General features: G+C 36.4%; 1 protein-coding gene across 7 annotated transcripts in view; it reads right to left on the bottom strand.

Annotated features, from left to right (window-relative positions):
- Positions 1–27,602, bottom strand: part of VPS13B (vacuolar protein sorting 13 homolog B) — a 436,966-nt gene that overhangs the window by 180,913 nt on the left and 228,451 nt on the right. For 5 of the 7 annotated variants that reach the window (XM_032130170.1, XM_032130178.1, XM_032130250.1 and 2 more), the window contains 6 exons: positions 18,575–18,795; positions 14,675–14,887; positions 6,065–6,236; positions 5,401–5,515; positions 2,612–2,753; positions 439–847 (listed from right to left, as the gene is read on the bottom strand). In XM_032130170.1, the coding sequence (XP_031986061.1) occupies positions 439–847; positions 2,612–2,753; positions 5,401–5,515; positions 6,065–6,236; positions 14,675–14,887; positions 18,575–18,795 (1,272 nt within the window). Of the gene's footprint in view, positions 1–438; positions 848–2,611; positions 2,754–3,301; positions 3,369–5,400; positions 5,516–6,064; positions 6,237–14,674; positions 14,888–18,574; positions 18,796–27,602 lie in introns of all 7 variants that reach the window. The other 2 variants (XM_032130187.1, XM_032130207.1) reach the window with 1 other exon arrangement.

The following is a 27,602-nucleotide window of genomic DNA, read 5'->3' as shown; positions in this document are numbered from 1 at the left end:
CATTTTAATAATATTTTCCAAACTAAACTAGGATATCTACTTGTTTTACTACTACACAGTTTTCCAGGTGTCAATGTCCACAAGAGCTAAGGCTGCTTGCTTACACTCCACTGCTGGAACAGGTGTCTATGGAACATGTACTGATACCAGTGTAACGAAAACTGACACCAAATCAACACTGCAGAACTGGGCTCTCTTTCCAAAATTCTTGACCATTCTTTATAATCACATTTTAAATGCAAACTCTATAGTTACCAGGAAAGGAAGGATAAAATAAATTGCTAAAAGAAATTTTGAGCAAATGTGCAGAGAAGTAGCATGAATGTTAGATGTTTCCTAACTCTGAGCTTTAAAACTGAAGCAGTGGTCAGTGACTTAACTAGAAGTATTTGTCTACAATACTGAACAGCAAAAAAGCTCTAACATAAAATACTGTACCTTCTGCAGTATGATGATCTTCCTCATTTTTGGGGAAGAAGACTCTTATTACACCAGTGTTGATATAAATCAGAGGCAAGTTGCGGGAAGTCAGAGTATGAGTCCTCATTGGTTGGCCTGGTGATTTTCTTTTCTCCTTTTGACTCCTTGGCAACCTGGCTTGAAAAATGCTTGCAATTGCATTTAGCAAAGGAAAACAGAGGACCACATCAAAGGCCTGAGCAGAGAGAAGGATCTCATGGAGAAAATGAGGAGAGCCATCAGTGTGACCTTCTGACAACTTATGGAATGTTCTTCGTTCATTTCTTGATATCAGTTTGTGCCGGACATTTTTTGTCACAGCTTTTGTATAAGTGAGAGAAAGAAATCCATGTTGCTGGTGTGAACCATCTAAAAGTTTTGCAGTTGTCTGTTTCAAGGGAAAATAAATAAAGAAATGAACTGCTGCAAAAATCTACATGTAATATTCATCAATTACCATACTTCTGGTTATTTAGGATGTTTAGGGTTTTATATTTTCTAGTAGCTTTCTACAGTCATTTAATAGTAAAAAAAAACCAAAACACCTTTCATTTTTTTGAATGCACAGTTTGTCCACCGCATGTCCACACTTCTCTGCATTGGGTCATCTAAAACCATGAATTTCTCAGAATCTTTTTCTTTTCTAATTATTTATGTTTCACCAAAGTCATATCTAATCAGCTAAAAAAACCCATATATTCAAGAAAATACATTTACCAAATCTTTCTGGTATTTTTTATAGTTATATATTTTGATTCCTCCTTCACTTAAAACATTTGTAGATGTTACTCCCTCTGCATTGTTCCTTCTGTATGTGCAGACACCATAGCTGTTAAAATATCACTCGGGTGCTGAGATAGCTTCACCCCATCTCAAAATGGTTGTATAAACAGCCCATAGTCACCTAAATAAGTATTGAACTGGTTTTGCCTCATCATCTCTGAGTATTTAAAGAAAATAGCTATGCTTCAAGCTAAAGCACATAATTTCATGATACATTGCATTGTACTTTAAAAATAGCAGATTCCTTCACTTAAGACAGATTTGTCTAGCTGAAGATGACAACTAAATGCTTAGCTCCCACAAGATGTATAGAACAGTTTCCATATTACCTTTGAAAGTTTTTTAGTCATTGTTAATGATGGAAAAATGTAAAAAACATCATTTTAACAATGTAATAAACATGCTGACAGAATTCTGTAAAATTATTTAAATATTAGCTTTAATCATGTAAGCTCAAATGAAAGCAACTATATTTTGCAAGTAGTTGCTTCTTTTAGCATCTTATATTTGATTGAAATCAACTTAATTTAATTTAAACATTGTTGCAGAAGACTAACACCTCTTTCTTAAATAAACAGGATACATAGCTTAAATGGTGGAAAACTGGAAGCTTTTACAATTGAACAAATTAAAACAAACTGGTAAATTAATTTACAATAAGAACTGAAACAAATAGAATAAGAGAAAGTATTCCCAATCAATATTCATGATGAAAATAAATCAGACCATCCAGAACTTTCACTAACATAAAATAATTCCATAGATCCACGGATAAAGAGGCCAATGTCATAACACATAAAGTCCTTCAAGGATAAAGAAGCAAGAAGAAAATGGCTTAAGTATTTCACAGTGGGATATTCTGAATCTGCAAGTAATGTTCCAAGCATTTAAAAGAAAGACTCAAATATGAAATTATTAATTGTTGCATTATCATAATCAGAGAAACAATTTTATAAGGCTGCATAAAGGTATACTGCAGTAATACCAATTACTTAAATCCCTAAGTAGATCTCAGAATTACACTAAAAAATGCAGCATTCAGTACTGGCTTTTACATATTTGGCCTTCAAACATACTGTATGTGCTCACTTCTAACATAAATGAATCTCATTGACTTCAGTTGTCTGTTGTTACATACAAGATTGTGAACTATCAACCCTCATTCCCTTACCTACTAAAAAATGACAACTATTACTAAAGGATAAGATGGAAATAACACAAGTAACACAATCAATATAAGCAAGAAATATATTCAGTACAAAAAAAATTAAATGACAAGAAATTATTAAAGGGGTTTTTTTTCTTTTTCTTTTTTGATAGCATTTATTAGTGAAAGTTCTGTATTAAAAAATTTTTAAAAGATTCTTACAGAGGGAAAGAAGCCAGAGAAGTTACTGAAAGGATCCTGCTTGCTGATAGGTCGAACCAACAAGGTACGTCTGTTCAGCTTGTCAGTACATGAAAGGAACACACCTCCATATTGCCCCAGAGACCAAGAATCTTCCCCAAGGCTTGAGGTAATGAACGAGGCATGGAAGATCGGAAGAAAAAAAAACAACAAAGAAACAAAAAAAGTTGCTATAAGCAAAAAAATTGCTTACATTTAGTTTGCATGTTTCGATGTAACTGCAAGATATACCTATGCCATACATTTTCCTAAAAAGCTGAAATTCAATCAGATCAAACAAAAATAAAGAGATTAAAAAAGGTAACTGTAAAATTTTATGTGAAAGGACAACCTACAGCAAGAGGTCAAGACATATGAGAATAAAAATATAGTAAAATCCTGTGTGTAGAAAAGGAACTTACCCTGGATTTTCAGCAGACAGCTTTAACAGAACAAGGAGAAAGATTACAAGAACACAGACACTGTGTAAAGCTGTATTCATATGTTACAAAATCAGTATTATTTAGAAGAGTTTAGATTTTAAGTGTTAAAGTGTGCCTTGTACTACAATTCTTGTAATCATTCTTTTTAATATATAGAAGAATAAAGTGAAGTATGTTGCTTAAGAAGAGTTATTGAGGTAAGCACCTTAGTTTACTAAAGAAATCTCACCAAAAGTTTTTCTCTGCTTTGTAGAAAAATTCCTTCAAAATGTCCTGACTGCCAATCTCCCCCTGGCCTGGAAGACAGAAAGTTCACCTTGTCTATTCTCTGCTTTCGGTTTAAGTCCACAGAGATTTACACACAGGAAAGGTACTCCAAATAGATTAGAAAATATAAATGAGAAGAGTGATAATTTCGTCAAGTGGAGTAAGTTTTGGGTTTGTTGGGGTTTTTTAGGGTTTTTTGTTGTTTTGTTTTGGTTTTTTTCCCCCAAAGCTTGTTAAGAGGAACTGGCTACTGGGATTTCACAGAACCATAGAATATCTTGGGCTGGAAGGGACCCACAAGGATCATCGAGTCCAACTCCTGCCCCTGCCCAGCACCATCCCCAAGAGTCACTCCATGTGCCCAAGAGTATTGTCGAAATGCTTCTTCAACCCTGTCAGGCGGAGGCTGTGACCACTTTCCTGGGGAGCTGTTCCAGTGCCCACCCACCCTCTGGGTGAAGAACCTTTTCCTAATATTCAGCCTAAACCTTTCCTGACACAACTTCAGGCCATTCCCTCAGGTCCTGTCACTGGGCACCATAGAGAGATCAGTGTCTGCCCCTCCTCTTCCCGTCACAAGGAAATTGCAGACTGCAATGAGGTCTCCCTCAGTCTCCTCTTCTCCAGCCTGAACAGATCAAGTGACCTCAGCTGCTCCTCATACCGCTCCCCCTCAAGGCCCTTCACCATCTTTGTTGCCCTCCTTTGGATGCTCTCTAGTAGTTTAATATCTTTCTTCTATTGTGGCGCCCAAAACTTCACACAATATTCAAGATGAGGCCACTCCAGCGCAGAGCAGAGCAGGACAATCCCCTCCCTTGCCCAGCTGGTGATGCTGTGCCTGATGCCCCCCAGGACACACTCGGCACTCCTGCATTGTGACATGATTTTAAGAGATTTTAAAAAATAAAGTAAAAACTTTAATTAGCAAATATTACATTATGTACAAACAATAACTGCATTTGTAACTTAGGCAAAAAGACAGAAATTGAAATAATTTTTAAGACAGCTCATAAGGAATAAAATCATAAAGAAATTATGGTAACGTTGCTAAATTGATACTAAATCTCCTTCCTATTATACACAGGGAACAATAAGCATTCAATAAGACCTTGCAGACATTGGTTCCCAAGTCAAAATGATTTGTCCTCCAAAATATTTTCGTTTTTTTCAATGCCAAATGCTGTGCTAAAGCTTTTAACTATGTTTTTCCTCACAAGGAGTAAGACAACTATTCTGTTTTCTCTTAATCTCTTAATTTGTAGTGGAATTTGTTGATCTGTAATGGCAAACGCTACCCTAGTTGAACAAAGACTACATAGGCCCTCTCCTTGTCAAGGCTAGTGTGCTCATGGGCAGTACAAATTAGAAGGTGGCACACGCAATCTGTCTGTAGAACTGTGTACATGGGTGTTAAATGACACAGTCACATTGGTGTAGCAAACCATCCAGACAACAGGACTTGCTAAAGTGGAAAGGCAGACTAGGCCTTGCTACCTACTCTGAATTCACACAGTGTTGATGATACACTGGGTGAGATTAATTACTGAAGTTTTATTCGGCCGTCTTTGCACAATACTGTGCCATGTGACACAACACAGGTCATCAGCTCAGTTCTCTACATGACATTAACTGCTGCTTTGCCACAGCAATAGACATTTCTGAAAAATTGAGTTGTTTCTTTTCAGCATGTAAGAGTAAGATATCATAAATCACTAAATACTGGCTCTTGCTAGCACATCATGAACCAACATTTCAGGAATTTCCCATCCCGACATTAAGCTAAAATGAATTATTTTGGTCTAATGGATCAACAGAGCAGTAAGTGTGAAAAAAACACCTTCCTAAATTTGCAATGATTTCTATGTGTTTCTTTGGAATTAGATCTAATTCTGAGGAAACACAACTGTGATTTTTATTACTTAAAAGGTTAAAAGAATTTAACTGAAATTGAATATCTACCTTAAATTCAAGTTAAGAATTAAGAAGAAAAAAACCCGAAACACAACCCGCCTTTATCTTTCAGCCTGAAATTAAAGCATAACAACTCGCAGGAATTACCTGTTTCTGTAATGGTCAATATTAAAGCTTTCTATTTTACATTTGATTTTGGTATAGACATCCTGCATATCCACTGAGGCACTGAGATCCTCTAATTCACTGACAATACAGACTTCTGCAATAGTCAAAGAAAATAAAAATTATTAATCTGAAACTTGAAGGCTTTTAAGCAAGAGATATATCTGAGACACTACATTTTGTAAGTAGGATTATGCTACTTCTACTCAGAGTTTTCTCATAAAGCACTTTTTGATTCAAGTGTCACTAGAATCCAAACCTTTTTATACAAATGTCTTGAGAAACATACATATGGGTTTTCTAGTTTAGGTATTTATAGCATAACTCCGGGGGGGCGGGGAATGAAAAAATGAAAAAAAATTTGCTGAGATATTTACTCTAATTATACTAAAGTTTTCTTTCTCTTGTGTGGTTAGTTTTTTAAAAGGGGAAAGTTTATGCCAAAGAAGGACACTGAATTCTAGTTTGCATGAGGTAACCTAACAACAGTTTGTTGCTGTTATTTAAAATACAGCTCCAACTCATTATTTCTATGTTACAGTGTTCAGTAATGTTGATACAAGCTCTGAATAGCTAATACTGTGCTGTAAAATAGGCTACACTGCTTGGAATTTAAAATAGTACATTGGGGAAAAATGCAGAATACCTGTGCCATTATTTCTAGGATCAGGAGCAAAAAATTTTACAGTAATTTTTGGCAACATCCACTGCATCCATAGGCTGACACGTCCACTTGAGACTCCAATATTACTTGTTGTTTGTTCCAACGTAATGGAGTCTGAGAATGGAGAATCATCACCACCCTGAAGAGAATCAGCCTACAAAACAAAAGCAATAGCTGAGGAAAAAATAAGTATTGCATTTCCGCACTTCTTTTTTTATTTCTATCTTAACTGGTATGGATGCACAAACTCTAGAAACACAGATGTCCAAATATATTTGAATTAAGCCATTTGTAACACCAGGAAAACATAAACAAAACGTTTTTCCCTTTTCTTTGGTAGAGATAACAGACTTTGGCAAAGACTAAATGGTAAAACAGTAAGGTTTTATGACAGGTCTCCCTGGCATAGCACACTTTCCTCATCAACTCTACACTATGGAAACACTATCATCAATTTAAAACAAAGGCTAATAGGAATATTTGGAGATGCAACAGGAAAAGCGATATGGAGGCTTGCACATACCTGAAAGGCAAAGGAAGAAAGAATCATTGGAAGTACCAAATGAAGAGCCACCCAGTGAGGCCATAACACCTACATGATGAACACACTGGGTTTGGATCATTCTTTTCCCCCTTGTCTGTGCTTCCCTGTAATTTCTTGCAAACATATTTCAGAAAGTAATAGCTTTTCGTAAGAATTGGAAATATTTTATTTGCCACTTTCTAAATACTTCTGTTGTTTAAAAAATGATTGTCACTTGTAATATTCTTAAATGTATGAAATGTTGACAAATGAGCTTGTAGAAGTTTCTGTGCCATCAATAACTCTGTTCATTCCCTAAAATGTTAAGGCCTCAACAAAAAAGACATAAAGGTTAATGCTTATAGGAGCCCATGATGGCAAATGAAAGCTATACTGAAAATCCTTTTATGCAGGCCTATTAGAGCAATGCAGGCATGTTCTGGTAATATTTACCAGCCAAAGGACTTCATCCTGCTCCTTTGCTGGATCATACTGCCTCCAGATAGGGAAAGAAAGATGCAAACTGTAACTGCTCATCAGCCCCTAGTGTTTACAGCCTATTAAACTGAATGCAAAGGACACCTAAGTCACTAATGTCATCCAGAAGCTACTGAATATCCAGGAGCATCTTCACTTGCAACTCCACCATGTGTTTCAAGTTTTCTTTATTCAAGCACAAAAAAAGGAATAAGGTTTAGTCACTTTGATCCACTAAGAGTAAGTTGTTTCTAAGATTAACAGACCAATAAACACCCAAAGTCTTATCTTTCATTGAAGGTTTGTGGGATTAGGCATTGTAAATTATGATGAACAACACATTTGACATTTATCTAATTAGAAGCCAAGATTATTTCTATGGAGGACAACTTGGAAGTCAGACCTACACAGTAAGCACCACAATTGGACTGAAATCATTTTAACCTGTCAGGCAAGAAGTCAGAACGCACTCATTTCAACATCATATGTCCCAGGAAAGCCTACTTTCAGTGGCAAAAAGAAAAATCTGACAGTACTTGCCCCATTCTGCAGCCCAAGGCTGGAAAATGCAAGTACGGAGATTCTGTTAGCAATGTATTTTCTGGATGGGTAGGACCTATCCCAAACCTAATGACACAGCTCATATGGAAGCATTTATGTTGACAAATCACATTTTTATTCAGCTCAGGCCTACAATTTAATTATATGTTTTCTGAACTCTTCAGAGGACACAGAGAGAAACAGCAAAGGTACTTTATCTGTGTGCAGCAACCTTTACCCTTGAAAAGCTCAGTGACACTTACTACAAGTGGGAAGAAACGATCTACGTTGTCAATAGCTGACATAGAGAACTTAGCATTCCAGATACTCATTCATATGAGGAAGGGAAAGCTTGTCCAACTAACCAATTTATGTTTCTGGAAAATAACACCTAAACAAGAGACTATAATACCTGGACCACCACAACAGATGTAATTTGAAGTGTTGAAATGAAAATTAAGCTCCATCGCACCTTCAATTATCTACAGTGACAGTGGCTTTGTGTTAAACAGAATGCATGAAAGAAAAATATATTTCTGTTTATTTTTATATTTCTTATATAAGGCATTATTGCTTACAGCTCTGAACAGATTACCTGGAGAGCCATAGGTGACCATTTTTTGAAAAACTGTGAGACTCCAGAGGCGCAAAAAGCATTTGCTCCCTATCACATTCTAATCAAGCTAACTTCCTTACACAATCCCACCTGAAATCTCTCTCCAAGTCATGGATTTAGCATGACCCTCTTGCTTTTAGTGTTTGTTCACTCTTCCTCTTCTGTTTTACTCTTACACTGTCTGCAAATTTAATTATTAAATATAGGAGGGCCTGTCTCCTGCTCTGTATCTAAGAATAATTAATGTCTACCACAGCAGGACATCTAACTGGAGAAACCTCAGATAGCTCATTTCACTGTATAGCTAGCTCCCAAATAGTAGTGGCACATGGAACATAAGACACCCAACAAAATGAGCTAAAAAAAAAAAAAAAGGTGTGGTAGAAGCTGCTAAATAACATGTTCAGGGCAGAGGTTAACTCCTTTTTGCCAAACTGTGACTTGAATTTCCTATTTGCTTCTTCAGCAAAATCCTTCCTGCCTCTTGCCTTTTTTGTCCAGACTCCAATCTCTTAATGCTTTTGCCAACCATGTCCTTGCAAGACATTTCCTACTGTCTCCACAAAGAGCTCTACTCTCTTCAGTGCCACTTAATTATCCTACAAGGCAGCACTAACTGACAGCAACACAAGAGTAAATACCTTTTCAACACTGTAAACAAAAATTCAGTTTTGTTTCTTCAAGGATGCCGGCACCTGTCCTTAGAATGAAAAAGTATGGGGGAAGCAGCCTTGCTTCCCCAGCATCTGAAAGGATGTAGGCAGAGCAGTCCCTTCTCCAGTGCAAACCAATGTTACTCCTTATTGCTCCTCCTCAAATGGCAGGCTCCAGTAGTAAGACAGTGACATAACCTGTGGGATATGCCCGGCCACTGCCCTGGAGGGATGTCTGCTGAGATAAGAGATTTCGCAATCGCCCAGCAGGACTCCCTGGAAAGGAAACGACTTTTGAGTCATGGCGAGGAAAGGTAGACCCACAATCCTTTGGGGGACTCTATGCAGATCGTTCTGTAACCCATTGGTCTGTCCCAGACCCTCTGTAATCCATTGGTCCCCTTGCTGATCCCCTGTATCCCTGTAAAAGAAGACCAATTCGCCTCTGTGGGGGGAGAGCTCGTCCCTGGCTTCCCTTCGCCGGAGGGAACCCACAATAAAGCTCCCTTCGTGCGGAACCAGCCATATGGGTCTTCTCGTCTCTCTCTCCGGTCTGGTTTGGCCTAGAAGCTGCCCTGCAGAGCTGAGCTGGAATCACGAGCTGATATCACTAAAGAGCTGATAGCTTCTGCAAGGGCTCCTCTGCCAGCAGCTGAGAAGAGGACACCGGGCCCCGGGAAGGCGATTGCCTTCAGGACCATCTCCCCGGACCGGTCATCTCTTCCTGGGTCACAGCCTCGGACCCCACCACCAGCTGTAATAATAACCCAGCCATTTTGGTGTCCTCTGACCATCCCTGTCAACCCTCTGCAAACACTAGCTTGCCTCCCTTCAACTATTTACTCTGCTCACTCGTAAAGCAATGAAAGGTAGGAGTGACAAATGTATCCTTACAAAACCAGAAAAAACCACAATGCTTTGAGAATCCTATCTCCTGTTTTAAAGAGTCTTTATTTGCAAAGTCCTCATTCTTTGAGGACATCAGAGAAGCCTCAACCTATTTCATGACTTGAGATTTCATGCCATGAGAATGGCATTAGTTCTGAGCCTTTCAATTTCTGCCAATAAATTCCTATTTGTTTCTTTTGTATAACATCTATACAGCTCCTTTGACTCTGCCTTTCAGTAACTTCCCACACCTTCATATTTGCCTTTGAATGATTGCCCCAAAAGATGATGCTTCTGTGTTGGAATTTCACTGTGTCTGAGATGACCCTTCCATCAAACCTCACATGCTCTAGAAAGACAGTGGAGTCAACATTACTTTGGAGCGGGCGGATCCCTTCAGCAGGCGTATCTGAATGAAGGAGCCAGCCAAAGAGAATTTCCCTGTGCTGAGATCTTCAGATGGATTTCACAAAGTATCAAGAAATAAAAGCCAATTAAAGTAAGGAAAGGGAAAAACAATACTTACATGTTTATTTACAGTTCAAGCCAAAGCTCAAGCCACTTGTGACTTGAGCTTTGTGACTGTCTATTCTTTGCATTCTATAAAAAGCAATTTTTTTCTTTTCTATTTTTTTTTTTTAATCTGAAGAATTTTGCAAGTTCTTTTTGTACTATAAACACATTTAATTTTGCCAAACCATAACTTACAAACTGTTATGGAATGGGTGGGAATGAGAGATAGTCTCCTTCTTGTCTTCCACACACACCCCCACTCTCCCACTGAACGTGTTCCAAAATGGATTTTGAATGAAAATCAACTTTGTTCTAAAATTTTGGCAGGTCTCTACATTTCTGATAGTTAAAAAAGAAGAAACAATAGCTGATTAACTTAAAGGGGTACACTTAACAGCAAACAAGTATTGCCACCATGGCAATTTTTGAATTTTGTAATTGGTTTCTCTTATTTCTGTAATTTAATGTTTTCAGCTGTTTCATGCATTCTGTTAGGGCTTTTTCCACAGAGAGCTATTTTTATTTAGTGGTTTGAGTAGAAAGATAACTTTACTCTGAAGGAAATCAGGCTATAATTTTTCCCACACTCCTTTAGGATTATTTTTCTGAAGATATGAAATTATGCACAATGCCTCTCAGAGAATCAGTCAGTTGATACTTTTGCCACAAAGTTACTTAAGACAGTATTTGTGAGATTTTTGAAGAACTGCATTTACCCTAGAGTTACAGATACCGACCCAGAGGTATCATTAGAACCTGGACCTGAAATTGCCAGGGTTTGGAATTCATTCTACCACAGAGCCTGAAAGTTCTAACAAGAGCCTCAACTCACTTGTGCTTCACCTCACCCTGCTATTCTGTACTTGGGCTACTGAATTCCCACCCAGTATTCCAGGTCACTTGCCCGTACTTCCCCTTGGACTGGCAGCATGTCAGTGTACCTAAAACTGGGTTCAGCTGCGGCCTTCAGCAATAACCTCTTGCTGGCAGCCATGGCAGCTGCAGAGCTTGTCAAGAGACATCCCCAGCTGCTCAACACCCTGTCCCTGTCAGAGGTGACATGGTACTGCCTCTACCTACTTCAACAGTTTAACTTCAACATACTACCTACATTTTTTCTGCCATTAAACACGTAAATGTGTAAAGGTTGAAATGGCCCATTCTCTTCGTGAGTGGCAGATGCTCCTCTGAAGACAGATATAACATGTTGCATGACTGTCCTTTGGGAGGCAAAAGAAATGGAAGACATTGCATTTCTTCTTGGCCTTCTGTTCATGGTACTGTAACCACAACCATTAGGCAGAGTCAAAGTGCCTGAAAAACTGATAGTCTGCAGTAGCTGACATCTTCCCCCCCCCCCCCCCCCCCCCCAAAATAAGCTCAAATTCACAGAATTTTTTTGCAGTGAAAAACTAAGAAACCAAAATAAGAAGAAAGACTGTGCTCTTGTTTCTCATGGAATTTCAATGTTCATTTTGGATTTTCAGCACCCAGCATGTTATTGTTAAATATGTTTATGCATTACTTTTCTGCTCTGTTTCCAGATCTACTGAAAAATCAAGCCAGAGTCAGAAACCCTGAACTATTTTCCCACAACTTCTCATGCCAAGTCCTAAAATATACAATTTAATTCTTTTACCAATTGTTGCAAATTGACCAATATACTGAGTTTATTTTCTTACCAGAATTTATCTTTGTTCATCAGGAAGATCCAAACATATAAGGCCTTCATCCTTGGCCTGCCTAAAGCTCAGGGATGATCACAGTTTGGCCACACTAATGCTATGCCTTATCAAAATAACTTCTGCGTTCTTGCTCAATCACTGAGTTTCCCCAAGGACTAAACACTTCTACCACTGTTTGTACTTAAGTAAACAGTAACAAGTGGCCTGTTGTAGTCTGTACTACCTTACCTTTTCCAAGGTAGGGATGGTAAAAATGACATTTAACTGTTTCCAGCCTCCAGTATTTAAGCCTCTCACTCATGCTTCCCTGTCCTACCACCACCCAGGCTAAAAAGTCAGTAAGCCTAGATAGCTTTATCCACATCAGAGCGTGGTGCTCACATCAAGTTGTCAGCAAGAAAAGAATTAGACACAGCTTAAAATATAAATCATTCACAAATCACATAAACAAACTACTTTTTTTTTTGCTATTTGATATAAACAGTTGTGCAAGTTTGCTTTCTTCTTTTATAGCAAGTCTGTTGCAGCTGAAAGAAGCTTTAAAAATAATCATGTGTCTCCCACAGAGCAAAACACAGTAACTATAAAATCTCTAAACTTAAAAAATCCCATAGCTATGGCAGCAAAGCATTTTCTGTTTGACAGATTTCAAGATTTCAAGGCTCAAAACCATCGAAATATATAAACAAAATAGTCTGATAAATAACTTCTGGAAAATTTCTCTAAGTCAAACCTATAGAAATATCTATTATTATTTAATTACTCTATTCTAATGTTGTCCCTTGTTCAGTAATTCACTAAGCTTCATTTAGATCATTTAGAATTTTTAGGAGAAAAATTATCTAGCTAGTGAATAACATTTGTTGAGAATAGGAAGAAAATTAAATAAATGATGGAAAACATTTTGCAAAAGGGTAGGATGTGAGCACTGAATTTGGACCCATATTACCAAAATAATCTTGGTAACATATGGATTAAAACAATTACTGAACAGTTTCAATTAATGCTCCAAGTACAGCATGTACTCCAAATACTGCTGTCCATATAGAGGATCAAAACCAAATTGTTATTTATAAAGCTGGTGGTTTCTGATTTCAATGAGAAACTGATTTGATGTGAGTAGGTGGAAAAATACTATTTTTGTGACCACATTGTTTTCTTACTATTATTGCTTACCTTTAATTCTGTATCCATGGCAAAATTTTTCACAACTGCAATCATGCACACATAGAAATACACCAAAACCAAGGCTACTCAAATAATCCAGAAACATTTTAGTGGAACAATTTAATAAATGAAACTCTAGCTCAAAGACCTTTTAACGTCAGTTGCCTCTTTGGGGGGTGTGTGTGTATGATGCATATAAAAAGTAGGCACTAGCAATCACCATTTCACTTTCCCCAAACCTGGGAATTAATATAAACTATACATAGGGCTAAACCAATCGTGACCAAATGTTGAATTCGTAATTGCACTCAGAATTCAAATTATTGTGTATCTGCCTGTATTTCAGAACTGTTCTATGTGGTGTCTCTAAAGTTGATGGGGTTCTCCTGAGACTGAAACCCAGTCATTCAGGAAAGTCTCCCCACATTCTAATAGATTTATGTTAAAAACAAAGAATTGCAAATATGTGATACCCTGGGATACCTTCAACTCATCTTACACATTTTTGACTCTCTCCTGTAGCACAAACAAGATTAACTCACTATTTTAACTAATAAACCTGACGGGCACTAAGAAAACCACGAATGCTATGCCTGTGCAGTTGTACAGCTTCCTATGACCACCCATTCTACTCTATTACCAGCTACCTGGTGACTTACAGCTAATGATACTCATGGATGAATTTTAACACTGCATTCATGCTGATAAAGGAATTAGCCTCCTTTCCTCAGTACAGCACAGGACTCCTCCCCCTGCCTCGAATATTTTATAGTCTTAGGCACACACGGACATTATGATCAGGTACCAGACTGCCCCTGGCAGTTACACAGTGTTGTAAATTAAGGAAGCAGAAATACATAAAACTGAGTGGCCAATCTTATATCTGAAGATGCATACCCAAATGCTCATGTGACTGAGCTACAAAAGCAGTTCTAAGACTTGGACAGCTGAGAGAGGCGAATGGACGGAGCTTCAGGAGTAGCTCATAGATGGCATTGTGGTTTAACAGTGGCTGGATGGAGGTGGGGTGAGCACACAGCTGGGTACAATGCCAACCTTGGAGGCCTTCACAGCCCAGGTACCTCTCCTGGTTGCCAATACAATTTACACACAGCAGCTATCTACTGACCCAGGCATCAGAGTGACTGGCTCACTACTTGGAATGGCTCACAAGTAGCACAGGTATTTCCAAAACAACACTACTAATTCTGGACTTGAAAAACAGCTTATGCTTCTTGACCTGAACACACTAACCACAGTTTTGTGCCACAAGCTAATATGCACTCACTTCAAAAAGAAACAATACAGACAAATAATAAATATAGGCCCAATACAGCAAATGGTTTTTCTCTCTCTTTTGTTCTGCCAAAATGACTAATAAAGTATTCTTCATTAGTTTATTGGGGCAAAGTTGCTTTCCACCTGGACTCTACTACTCTTTCTGATTTTTCTGATTCTTCCTTGACTGCACACCACCACATTTTGTAGGTCAGAACTCAATCAACAAATTTTTTTAAGAAATAAAAATACCTCTGTAGTGGTACCAATGTCAGCAGATGGACTGTATGTGCTGGTATCTGGTAGAATGGTACCAATGCTACTTTTAACTGGAGAACTAGGAGGAGCAGGTCCTGTCATGGTTTCAGTATAGACAGAAGACACAGATTGATGTAGAACTCCTTTCCTCTGAATTTTATTCCAAACTTTACTTGTGATCTCAGCCAGTTCGTACAGAAGCTGCACCTAAGGGACAAAATAAAACTTAATCTTAGGATGACGCTTTTCATAATGAGATGAAGGAAAAATTATCAAAGTCCTCCACAGAGACTTGTAATATAGCAGAACTGAACTTCTCACCATTTATAATGTTCTGATAAGCAACTACATTGCTAATAAAATAATAAACATCAGTTACAGTATAGTGACTTCGATAAAAATAATCTTTGCTTTCTGTAAACATATGGTGCATAGCTCAAAAACATAACAACATGGTCTTGTAAAACTTTTACTAATAGAAATTTTAACAATTAAGCAAAGGTAATTTATCGTATATTTCACATGTACAGATACTGTCTCTAGGAAAAGGCAAACATAAACTTTATCAAAAATTAACAATGCAAAATTAATCATTCAAATTGTATTAAAATAATGATTGCATGCAGCATGTGAAATTGATCTGCCTTTGGAAGAATGTTCACTACCAAACTCGATAGTCTCCTGGTATATGTCATTCCAATATTCAGAAACACATTGTTTAACTTGCACATTGTTTGACTAAGTTCTAAGATATTTACACAAGTTTTTGTAAATAGGCATTAATCATGGAGTTTGTATGACAACATACTGGAATATACTGTATAAAAAAAGGTCAGAGAAAACTGAAAATAATATATAAGCAGATTCACAGCTGGATACCATACCCAAGTTGCCATTATAAAAAACTGAAATTCTCATATTTGTAAGAACTTTAAGCCTCAGGACACTTCTGCTCTATGAAGCTGGCTTCTTATGTGGGCAGAACAGATGCAAAAAAATACTGCTGTCAATCTACATTTGATAGAAAACAGTACTTGATTTTGTGCGTGAGAATGTGTGATGAAGTCTCAAAGTACACGCTGCAGCCCTTCCTTAAGAGGTGAAATGCTGGAATTTTATAAAAACCTTCTTAATTCATCTTGGATTTTCTTTTGAAGTTTCCAGGTTTACACAGAGCAGGTCATATAATCTTTTGACAGAATTTTCCTTAGAGGAGATAAACTTCACAGTACATTTTTCTCTTCATACACAGAGCAATCTACAGACGAACAACTCCAGCGGTGATGAAGAGCTCTTTCAGTTATACTCGAAAGTATTTTGTGTCTGTAGCGCTCTGATAGGCACTGGTAACCTTTAGATTACCAAATTCTAATTTCAAAGTTTTCCTGAGTCTTTTCCATGTAATGCAGGAAGCTCAACTAATGTCCAAATGTAACTAACTAATGTAGCATCCACCCAATTGATTGACTAATATAACATTAACTGCTGTTGACACTTTGCTGGCAAAAGTTATCTCTAGAAATTTAATAGAATACAGGCAGATATCCAAATCATACATGCTTGCAATTTCCCCATGTCCCAATTTTTTTTGAAGAAACCAAAGGATAACTTAAGGTATATTTGTTTTTAATGAAGCAGGGCTTTCAGAAAATTATTTGTGCTACTGTTCCTAAAGGCACAAAGTAATGCAAAAGAAGGAACTTGTGTTTACATATATGCTCATACAGCAAGGTGAAGAGGTTTGTCATCAGTTAATCCAACACTGAAAGGTTTAAATCTTACTGGGGTTGCAGTAATCATAATCATTAAAGCTAATAATTACTTATCTTGTCAGGAAGATTTTTTTAAATTGCTCAGGCTAGAATCTTTCTAGCCACTCTGAAAGAGTAGCTATTTCAGACAGTAATAGCCATGTCTCTGAACATTACCAGCAACCAGCCAACCAAGTAGTATGATCAAAATACTCTATCCTGCTCTGAAACTAGGGACAAAATAAGTTCATCAAACAAAAATGCACACTTTCATTAGAGGGAGAGGATTTTCATGGAGTTATGTTGAAAGGTAAAAAAATACCAAAAAGCCTCGGAATAAAACCTCATTAAAACAAAAAAGATGGCACTTGTCTACATGTAAATAAAATTTCAAAACTTCAGATAAAGTCGCATCTTTGGTTATTTTTAATGCACTCCATTGGTTGTTACTGATTAAAATAGAAGGATTTCTACTTCTCTCGTTAGTTGCCCGTTTTCAAATGTGTAGTCTCAATAATTTGCCAATACATTTCTGATTATATGAGAACAGCTAGTGTAAGTGTAAGGCCTCCCTCCTTTCTAAGTATTTTTGAGCATAACAGTTAATATATAATAATTATTTTTAGAACATGCTATTTAAGAGAAGAAAAATGGCAGGACAAAAAGGATAACTGCCAGTATTTGATAAAACAGGCTTCCCCCTCTCACTGCTTCCACCCCCTCCTCAGCAAAACCACACATAATTCAATAAGACCCCACTGACTACTTGGCAAAATCTGTAAAGCTCAGTATGTTACAGCATTTTATACTTTAAAAATAACACATTACTACAAAATTGAAAACTACAACCAAAGACAATATCCTGGCAATTTTGCGCACTGGAAGTATCTACAGACTTTACAACCATCAGAACATGGTTTCATATTAAATCATAATAGTCATATAAATATAATACTTCACCTTTGCTACCATTTAACAAATTCACCAAATTTCACCTAGTTTAAGGCTGTCATCTATAGAAAAAATACAGCCTGTCATTGTAAGGAATCAAATTTCGTAGTTACTCTACTGTGAATTTATAACTATCAAATGCTGTTTATGTAACTGTATTTTTCATCTTCTGTTCTTCGACATCTGGTTAAAGAAGACTGATTGCTTTTTTTTCTTCCCTTTTGCATAAGTAGAGCAGAAAGGACAAGTAAGGCACATGTAAAGGGGGAAAGACAGGTCAAGAACCTTTAGTAGACTCAAATAATTTGTCTGTATCTTTTCAGTCATTAGAATACTGCAGTAAATTAATAAGATCACAGTGTACAAGGACATCCTTTAAGACAACAACATTTGACCTAATATTCCATACTATGACTTCACTTTAACATGTCATTATGCTCATAATATGATTTATATGGAGCTTAGAGTTTCAATTTTTTAGTGGAAATATTTTCTTAGTTTGCAAAACAAATTACTCAATTACACTTTAATAGGAATGCTTGAAAAATATTGTCTTTTTCAATTTTCTTTTTAGTTCTCAACTCACATTTAGGTAAGACTTGCACTTATAACAATGCCATTCCACTTTTAATATTATTAAACACCTACTCTATTTGAAACTACATCAAACTAGGTCCAAGTCATTAAAACACTAGGTGTACTTTCTGAAAAATCTAAGAACACCTTTTCCTTCTAATAAACACAAATGAGGTGGTAGCTTTTGTTTACATGCATTCATCTGTTTTTTCTTCCCTTTACTGTAGGATACCATTGCTTGCCTAAAAAACACATTAGGTTCAAAGACATGTTAGTTCTGTGAAAATGTAGCAAAAAAAATTACATTAAACCACTTCAATATAAGAATCCACAGTGACAGCAGAACAGTATCATAGCATTTAATGGTACATCTGCAATTCATTTAGCTCCATCAGCCAAAAGATGCATTTATACTACAGCTATTACATTTGGAGAAGAGTTTAAATTACAAAAGTTGAGAAAGCTTCAAAGCAAATCTCAATCTAAGCATCTTGATCTTGATGGCCCAGTTAAAAAAAAAATTAAGACAGAGACCCTCTTCACGAAAATGCAGATCCGTCTTACTTAAATCAAGTTTTTTTAAATTTCCTTTCATAAATCAATTAAATGTACCAACCTGGGGATTGGAGCATTTTATTTCAAGGGATTCAAGGTCAACATGGAGGCAGACGACAAACGAGTGTCTGGATTCTGGCCCTGAAGCAAGCAGTTTCTGAGAAGTCACAGCTAAAGTAGAAGTACAGCCCATTGGTTCTACTAAATTAAGTGTCATTTGTTGTCCAAGAAGAGTATATATACTGAAATGATGCAGACTAATTGTCCATGGAAAAGCATCACCTAGTGATTAAAAAGAAGGGAAAACAGTTAAACAGTTGCTTAATAAAAAGTAGGGTAATAATTTCACACAGCTAGCAAAGGCCTTATTCTAAACCACCTTAGAAGTCAGCAAGTGCAATCAACAACCATTAAATTGATCCCAAACTCTCATAAATATAATTCAACCATCAGTTCCATGTTATACTTCAAAGTCTAAACAATAGCAATAAATTTTTTACAACTTCTAAAAACTGAAATCCATTGGGAATTTTAACTCCAAATTGTGAACAACTTTAATGAAATTCTTCTGCTTCATACCATTTTCCTCAAAGTGAAGAATATCCAGAAACCACTCCCCACTTTTTTCAGCATTATTGATGCAATTCAGAGGCAATTCCTTCTACTATATACTTATACCTATTTACCGGTTGTAATACTAAAAACGTGAATTCTTTCCTCAAAAAGTCTACAGGTTGTACCTCAACACAGTGATGCCACAGAGTGAAGCCTATCCCAATGCTCACAGTGCAGCTCTTTCCACTGTCTCACTTAACTTCTTAGGAACAGAATGGTGATGGATTTTATAAAAACAAATTATTATGGACATACACTTAGGGCTTGATTTCTTGTATTTAGGAGGAAGCCTACCCAGAGACATTCCTGGCATCCTACCAAGAATCATTATGAAGAATAATCAGCAAGGGAATTGGCAATGCACAGCTGAACAACAAAATGCCTACAGCTTCCGTACAATCAGTTTTCTTTAGGTTGTCAATAGATGAAACATAAAAGTTTCCAAAGCAGGATCACAGAACTATTTAGGTAGTTCTTTAAAGGGCTAATAGGAACTCCTTTTGGTGAAGGGAAATTTTCCACAGCTCTACCAGCTAGAATTGAGGGAAACTGAGCACACAGATTAAAGAACTTGAAACAGAATTCCTGTGGTGAGTTGACCCTGGCTGAGTGTAGAAGCCCACTACAGCTGCTGTTATCACTCCCCTTACTCGCTGGACTAGAAGAGAAAATATAACAAAAGCCTGGAAGACAGGGAGAAATAATTCACCTGCTATTGTTCATGGGCAGAACAGACTCAACTTGGGAAAGTCCATCTAGAGCCGGTTGGAACTGGCTCTGTTGGACATGAGAAAAGATTCTGGAATGTTCTCACAGACGTCAGCCCTGCAGTCCACCCCACTACCAAAACCTTGCCATGTAAACCAAATACAATCTCACATATGATAACCAGGTCCCAGAGAAAAAAAAATTAGGCTCTGGGAGAAACACTGAACCAAAACCCAAAGAATACTCAAAAGTGAGGAAAATAAGGCAATGAAAGATATATGGATAATTCTAATTTTACCTGAAACAGATACAGGCTTTTGCTCTTCAGCGGTCTAAGAACATAATAATATTTCAGGGAGCCTTTGGGGTTTCTTTTGTTTAGTTTTGTTTTCTTTAAAGAAAGTCTTCATCCCATTTATCAGATTTTCTACTGAGGAAGTTGTGCCTTTTTGTCACAACTTGAACAACAGAGAGTGTGTGCCCAGCATGGGAATTTTCAATCTACCAAGAGAAACTGCCTGTCCCAGTATGAAGTAATGTAAAAGCAGCTGGATGCAGTGTCAGATTCAAACACAGCAGGCTGGTGAGCATCCACAAACCTCAGCCATGCCTGAAACAGTCTTCATCTTTGTACGGAGAACATTCATCTGGAGAAAGTGAAGGAGAAAAGTTCTCCTTCCTACAGGAAAATTCAGAAAGTTATTTGGTATGAGGTTTCATTTTTCAAAATTTTGGCCTAAGTCTTGGATAAGAAGAGTCCAAATTAATCTAATACCCCAGAAGCATGGGAGCAAGTCTTGAGAACCAGAGGAGAAAATGGTAGACAAAGGTACACTGGGATAGGCCCCTTGGGTCTCATGGGACAACAAAAAATTCAAACCAGTGTTTTTAAAGAATATATGAAGAGTGTGTTTGCTGCCTGGTGTGACCTACAGTCAGTACTGTCCTGCTGAGAAATCATAACCTAAGAAATAGCACCAACTGGTAACTGTGATTATTTAAAGAAATTAGAAGGGATCTGAAATGAAAAGAAAGCTTCATTCCAAAATCTTTTTACCATATTATTTTAGTAAGACTTCTATTTTTTCTTCCACAGGTGGCTTCAGCAATAAATTTATATAGTCAGAAGTATGTATCAGAAAATCCTATGTGTCTCATCCTAAGAACAAACTGAAAACTTCAGTAGTTTATTTTGAAGCTATTACATACTGAAGAATTCAGTTCAAAGTAACTTGAAAATATTTTCGAAAGGTTTACAGATTAAAAGTTTTGAAGCAGTTAATTTGTGCTTTTTTCCAAGTTCAGACAGCCAAGAAAAGACAAAAAAATAATTGTAGTAGATGGGAAAAAATTAAATGCAAAGCCAACTCCAATGACAAGTTTCTAATTATTATATATGAACTTTGTTTTTCTCTGTGACCACCACAGTAAATTAAGATAGTTTATATTTCATGGATTAGAAAGAAGGAATATCTAAGGAAAAAAATGAATGGTAGCTCTCCTAGACTGCACACATGATATACCTTAAAAGGAAAACACTGATAAAATTTTATCAATGTACAGAAACCACAGTATGTTGAAAAAAACACTCTAGTAAAGATACAGTGAATTTAAAACTATAAAATTCCCCCTGATGTCATCAATTACCTCTTATTCAGCTCCGTATACACTATGTGCCTGTCCTAACACTACTGGAACTGTGCACCTGATAAATCCTTGTTTTGTTGTTGTACCTATGTCTTATTTGTTTTTCAAAAAAAAATGTACCTTCATTCATTTGCAAATTTGTTTTATGAAACTATTAAAAAAATTACTTCAAAGCATCTAAACATCAAAAGCAACATTGCTTATAGGATTTTCCCATAATTTAAAGGATGATTTCTTGGTAGGAAGGAAAATCAGTGCCGCATTTAGCAGAATTTTCTCTACATCTAACCTTCCCATCTACATATACTATTATTTTGTCACCTAATTGATGAAATTCTGAAATATTTTAAGTAAATTGGAAAAACTGGAATTGCCTTCAGTGACACTATAGCGCACCCAACAACTATTATGTAAATACTATAAAATATACACATGAAAGACCCCTACTACCGTGAAGATTCTGGTTAATTCCTGCCCTACTACTATCATAAATTTTTATTTTTAATTTCTTAGAGCATCATCACTGATATGTATTTGAAAATTTATTTATTTCCACTGCTTTGATAACTTCTTAAATTTATAAATACCACTTTCAGGTATTTGGCAGTTGACTGAGCCAACTATCGGACAATTTTAAATGAACTGCCATGTACCATTTATCTGCTACTTGCAGTAGTTTGGAAAGACTACTTTCCTACAGAATTTTTGAATTATTTTTCCAATATATAAATAAATAATTTGGTGTGTGCTAGAGCTTTCTCTGGTACTTATTGACGCCCTTTGTTTCTTTGCTAGAGTTAATTACTCATGTTCATAATGAGACTTTCCATATGCATGACATACAATATTGATAAATGTACTTAACTACTAATAATTGTTACACTTGCTCTCATTTTTATGTACTACTTATCTTTATTTTAAAAACCAGATTGGAAATGTGGTATTTGTACACAATGCTGTGTATATGATGCTGACAGTTCTACAAAAGAGGAATTTTGTTTGTTTAAAATTAGTAATGGTAGGAGAGAGATCATGAAAGCTTTATCATGCATGTGCTCTGGGATCTATTCCCAGGCTTAATAGTAGTATCCCTTGCAATCCTTAAAAAGCAACCTGACTACTCTGTCTTCATTTCCCTTTCTCTACCCACACTGCAGGCTCTTTACGTGCATTTCTAAAGCCCTCATTCTCATGTGACATGCAATGTTTAATAAAAAGATACTGCAATCACTACATGTTAGGTCACTTCTACATCCTCCCAATCATGCAACAGGGAAGTAGTTCTATGTCTGCATAATCCCAGCTTCTCAAATGTGAGAACTAATTTTACAAGGCATTATCATAATGTAAATTAAATACAGTAATTACTATTACAGATGGTGACATTGAATATAAACTCAAATAAACCAAAAGAAGGTAGATTTAGATTAGATATAAAAAAGAAATTATTCACTACAAGAGTAGCAAGACACTGGAACAGGTTGCATAGAGAAGTTGTGGATGCCCCATCCCTGAAAGTGCTCACAGCCAGGATGGATTGGGCTCTGATCAACCTGGTCTAGTGAAGAGTCCCTGCCCTTGGCAGGGGGGTTGGAAATAGATAATCTTTAAGGTCACACACAAACCCTTCTGAGAAACAGCACACTATTTTAATGCCAAATATTTATCTTAAATATAATAACTGAAAAAATAATTTCTGTAAATTTATAGGTAAACATTTTTTAAAATCTAATGCAAGCTGATAACTTCTAAGAATGCCAACATACTGCTGTTCTACTTAAAATATTTAGCTTCTGTTTTCAGGTTGAAATCTATGTAGCCCTAATTTCCTATTTCCCTGTAAGTCACTTGACATTATATTGAGTTTAAACATATATTACAAAATTCTGTGAAGATATATAATCTGTCTTATTTCACCAACAAAAGCCATCTTTCAAATTTAAATATTTGGAATACAGTGATTCACATGACTGTCAGTATGTGGCTATCCACCTGAAAATATGAGTACGATTACCAGCAGTATCAGCAATTTTAAGATATGTTGAACACTGCTTTCTAAAAGTATTTTACTGTGTCTTACCTAAAGATCTGTATCTTACTGTATCCGACATAAGCAAACATTTTTACGAAGATAAATTAATAAAATTTACTACTATGAACCCAAAGAGGAATATTATTATATTAATAATTAATTAATATTATTTTAAAAACATTAACTAATATAATTCAAAATGTAAACTTCTAAACACAGGAGAATTTCATCAATACTAAAAATTTTCATCATTACTCTAAAACAGTGCTTTACCTGAAGCAAAAGTTCCCTTCATGTCTTCAACTTGTTTTCCTGTTATAAGAGTTTAGACTTTTGGAAGACCACTTGGCAGTCCAGAAGTTCTGACCACAGCAACATATGTTGTCCAACTATATTTACCACATTTTATCCTATTGCTGTAGGTTGCAACTTGGAGATTATACAGAGGAATTGTCAAGTATTTGAAGTTAGATGTGCACGGAAAGTCACAACTCACTCTAAGCACCTCTCTAAACATTTCAGTTTTGCTCAAACTGAGTTTCTAACTATTTACTTTCTTCTCAGTAACTATTTTACATAAAGGGCAGTTACAAATAGGACAGAGGTCCTCCTCTTTACAAGGTGTCAAAACAGAGAAGACAAGGGGCAACAGGTACAAGTTGCACTGGGAGAGATTTAATATTGATATAAGGAAGTTTTTACAGTAAGAACAATCATTAACCAGAACAGCCTCCTTAGAGTGCAGGCTTTCAAGAAGCAAATGAGCAGGGTGTTGGATAATGCCATCTTAGGTCCCTTTGCCATTCAAGTTTGGACCAGATGATCATTCAAGTCATTTCCAACCTGGCCTTCCAGGCTCTATGATTTTGTGATTCTACTTTAACATCTTCAGTAAATACCACTACCTCATGGATCTCTATCTGATAATTTTATTTATTTATTATTAAAATAATACTCAATGTGATTCAATACCTTACTTAATTGTATTTGTTATTCAACGGAAGTTCAAAGGAATATTTCATTCTTTACATAGATAAATCCATTTATGGATTACTTAGTTATTTAGGATGACTGAGCTACATTACGTTTCTGAATGGAAGTACTGTAAAAGTACTTTAAATGTTCTTTAAAGTATTCCTACAAACTAAAATTACCTCGGAGATGCAGCAAAACACTGAAAACAAATGGAAAAATGGGATTGTGGGATAGTGTATAAGCTATTTTTACATTATGTTGACATCTTGAGGTCAGTAAGTATCTGAGTAGGATGAAATATTCCCAAATGACAGTAGGAATATGGTCCCTTTTTCTCCGCTTTTAGTCTTTCATGTAGTAAGAAAAATACATCAGTGAGCACACAGCTTCCTTAAAAGTAACAACACACCCTTATGAAAAAGCCTTTTACTTATAGCCTCTTTATAAAGAAGGAATGATCCAAACAATGGAAAAGCAATGTTGACTAAATATAATTTCTGAGAGATGGTAGCATGTCTGAAGAATAACAGTGTCCCTGAAGTCTTGTTCAAAGACAGAAGGCAAATTAAGAGACTTTCACAATACAAGTCCATAAAAATTATTTACCTCTACAGGGGAAGAAACAAAGAAGGTGACTTTAAAGCTTTGAAAAAACTTTGAAATAATCTCTTTAAGAGAGAGTCTTGGCATGGGAGAAGGCAATGGCTCCTTCAGAGAATCAAAAATATCAAGATTGTGAGAACTTCTGTTTGGCATTACTCCCAGAGCAGAAAGCCACACACAAATAAATTCCTTACCATAGGCTTTATCCCAACCAGGGGGATTCTTTTCTCTCACTAGGATCTTTCCCTCAAATCTGGGTCTGACAAAATTCAAATGACTTTTTACTTTCTTAAATGGTTTAAATTACATCATCAGTTTAAAACAAACAAAAGACTTTGGTTAAATTTATCTTCTCTCTGTCACTATGCTTAGCAAATTAGATCATTCCTACTGAAAGTTATTAGGAAAAACACATATACCTTTCTCTCTTTCTTTTAAACTTTTTTTCTTTTCATTTGGCAGCACCTCTAATATGACTTTCAATACTAAAAACTACAGTTTTATCTCCATTGCCATGACTTAAGGTAAAATACAGAAAGAAGAAGAATCCAATGTAAGTGGCAGACCAAAGGGAGAAGAAACACAATGTTGTAAATCCAAACAAATTTCAGATGCAGTAGCAGGACTAGCTCTTGAATGTGATTTTGACTCAATTTTTCATGCCCTTTAAATTGTTTATATTTCAGCAGTAAGTACACAGAAAACAGAGTAATTTTCTCAGAAAATGCTGTCACAAAAGCAATGGAACAATTGCTGCATCTCCCTCTCTTCATCTTAGAATGAATACACGAAACAGCAAGAATTCTTTCTAAAGAATACATTTTGAGAATAGAACAGTGAACTAACATTGGTAACTAACTGTACACCAATGCCCTGGTTTTGTCTGGGATAGACCTAACTTTCTTTATAGTAGTTGGTATGGTACTGTTCTGGATTTGTGCTGAAAACTGTGGATAGTATGGGTATGTTCTAGTTATTGCTGGACAGTGCTTAAGGTGTTTCCTGCTTCTCACACTGCTCCACCAGCAAGGAAAGTGAGGGTGCACGAGGAGTTGGGAAGGGACACAGCCTGGACAGCTGACCCCAAATAACCAAAGAAACCAACCAAACAGAAAGGCTGGAACACCTGCCTACTGACGGGAAGTAGCAAATTAATTTGTTGTTTTGCTTTTGCTTGCACCTGCAGCTTTTACTTTACCTATTAAGCTGTCTTTATCTCAAACCCTAAGCATTCTCACTTTTGACCTGATTCTCTCCTCCAGGCCACCAGAGAGGAGGAGTGAGGGGCTGTGTGCAGCCAGAGCTGCTGGCTGGAGGTATACCACAAATACTGGCATTTCCATGAAATCTATAACTTGGGTTGTGAGCCTAGGTCTCATCAAAGTCCTTAAAACAAACCTGGAACCCAAGGCTCAAGATGGTTCAGAATATTTGCCTCACCTATTTCCAGTACACAAGTTTTCATATAAATATATATAGAACAAGATTTTTACATCAGTATTTCTTCAGAACACTGCTGCAAGTCCATTTACCATTTATTCTGATCATTTCTAAGGGCTCCATTAAAAAAACAAAACACAGTAAAAAATACTGAACATAAGCAACTTGTTTTCACTTGCTAGGTCCTTATCAGCTTATCTCCTCCTTTCATTTCTCAATCAGTTGCAGAATGTTAAAAGCTGAATCTTCCCTCAAGCTGGTCTACAACTCAAACCCCTATCAAATATTAGCTTTTCAAATAAGAACTACTGTACTTTTCCTCAACCTTTACAATTTTTTTCTTCAAATCTCTACAAAATCCTTGCTACAATTCCTAAGTCACAACACAGAACACAACTGTTGCCTATCAGGATGACCGTTAAAGTCTCATTCTTTTCTTTTGACAGTTTGCTATATTTACGAATTTCTTTTCTCATTTTATATTGAATCATAGAATATCTCAAGTTGGGAGGGACCCACAAGGATCACTGAGTGCAACTCCCTGCTCCTTGCTGGACTGCCTAAGATTAAATCATATGACTAAAAGCATTGTATGGATGCATCCAGAACTCTGACAGGCTTAGTGCCATGATTACTTTCCTGTGAAGCTTGTTCCAGTGACCAACCACCCTCTCAGTGAAGAATGTTTAACTAATGTCCAGTCTGAATGTTACACGCAAGACCTTGGTGGGATGAGCAGTTTTTCCTAACCTGTCTCCATTTGGTCTTGGAATTCATGATTTACTGTCACTTCCTGTTGTGTCAAAATCCTCATCATCATATACACCACAACTTGAATAACAAAACCACTGAAGGTAAAAACTGAACTTTTGAATTATTTTAGTTTCAAATATACAAAACATATCACAGAAGTAGCTCTTTGATGATGAGTTCCATGTTGATTTCCATGGATCTGACCTTGTAAGTAAGATCGCTAGACATCAATAATACATAACAACATTCTGCTAAAAAAGCAGTACAAAATCAGACATTTTCAAAATAAAATGAAGATAATTTTTATAACATTTAG

Source organism: Corvus moneduloides, chromosome 1 (genome assembly GCF_009650955.1).
Source record: "Corvus moneduloides isolate bCorMon1 chromosome 1, bCorMon1.pri, whole genome shotgun sequence".
Taxonomy (NCBI): domain Eukaryota; kingdom Metazoa; phylum Chordata; class Aves; order Passeriformes; family Corvidae; genus Corvus; species Corvus moneduloides.
The sequence above is the reverse complement of the archived record's forward strand: the minus strand, read 5'-3'. Positions and strand labels throughout refer to the sequence as shown.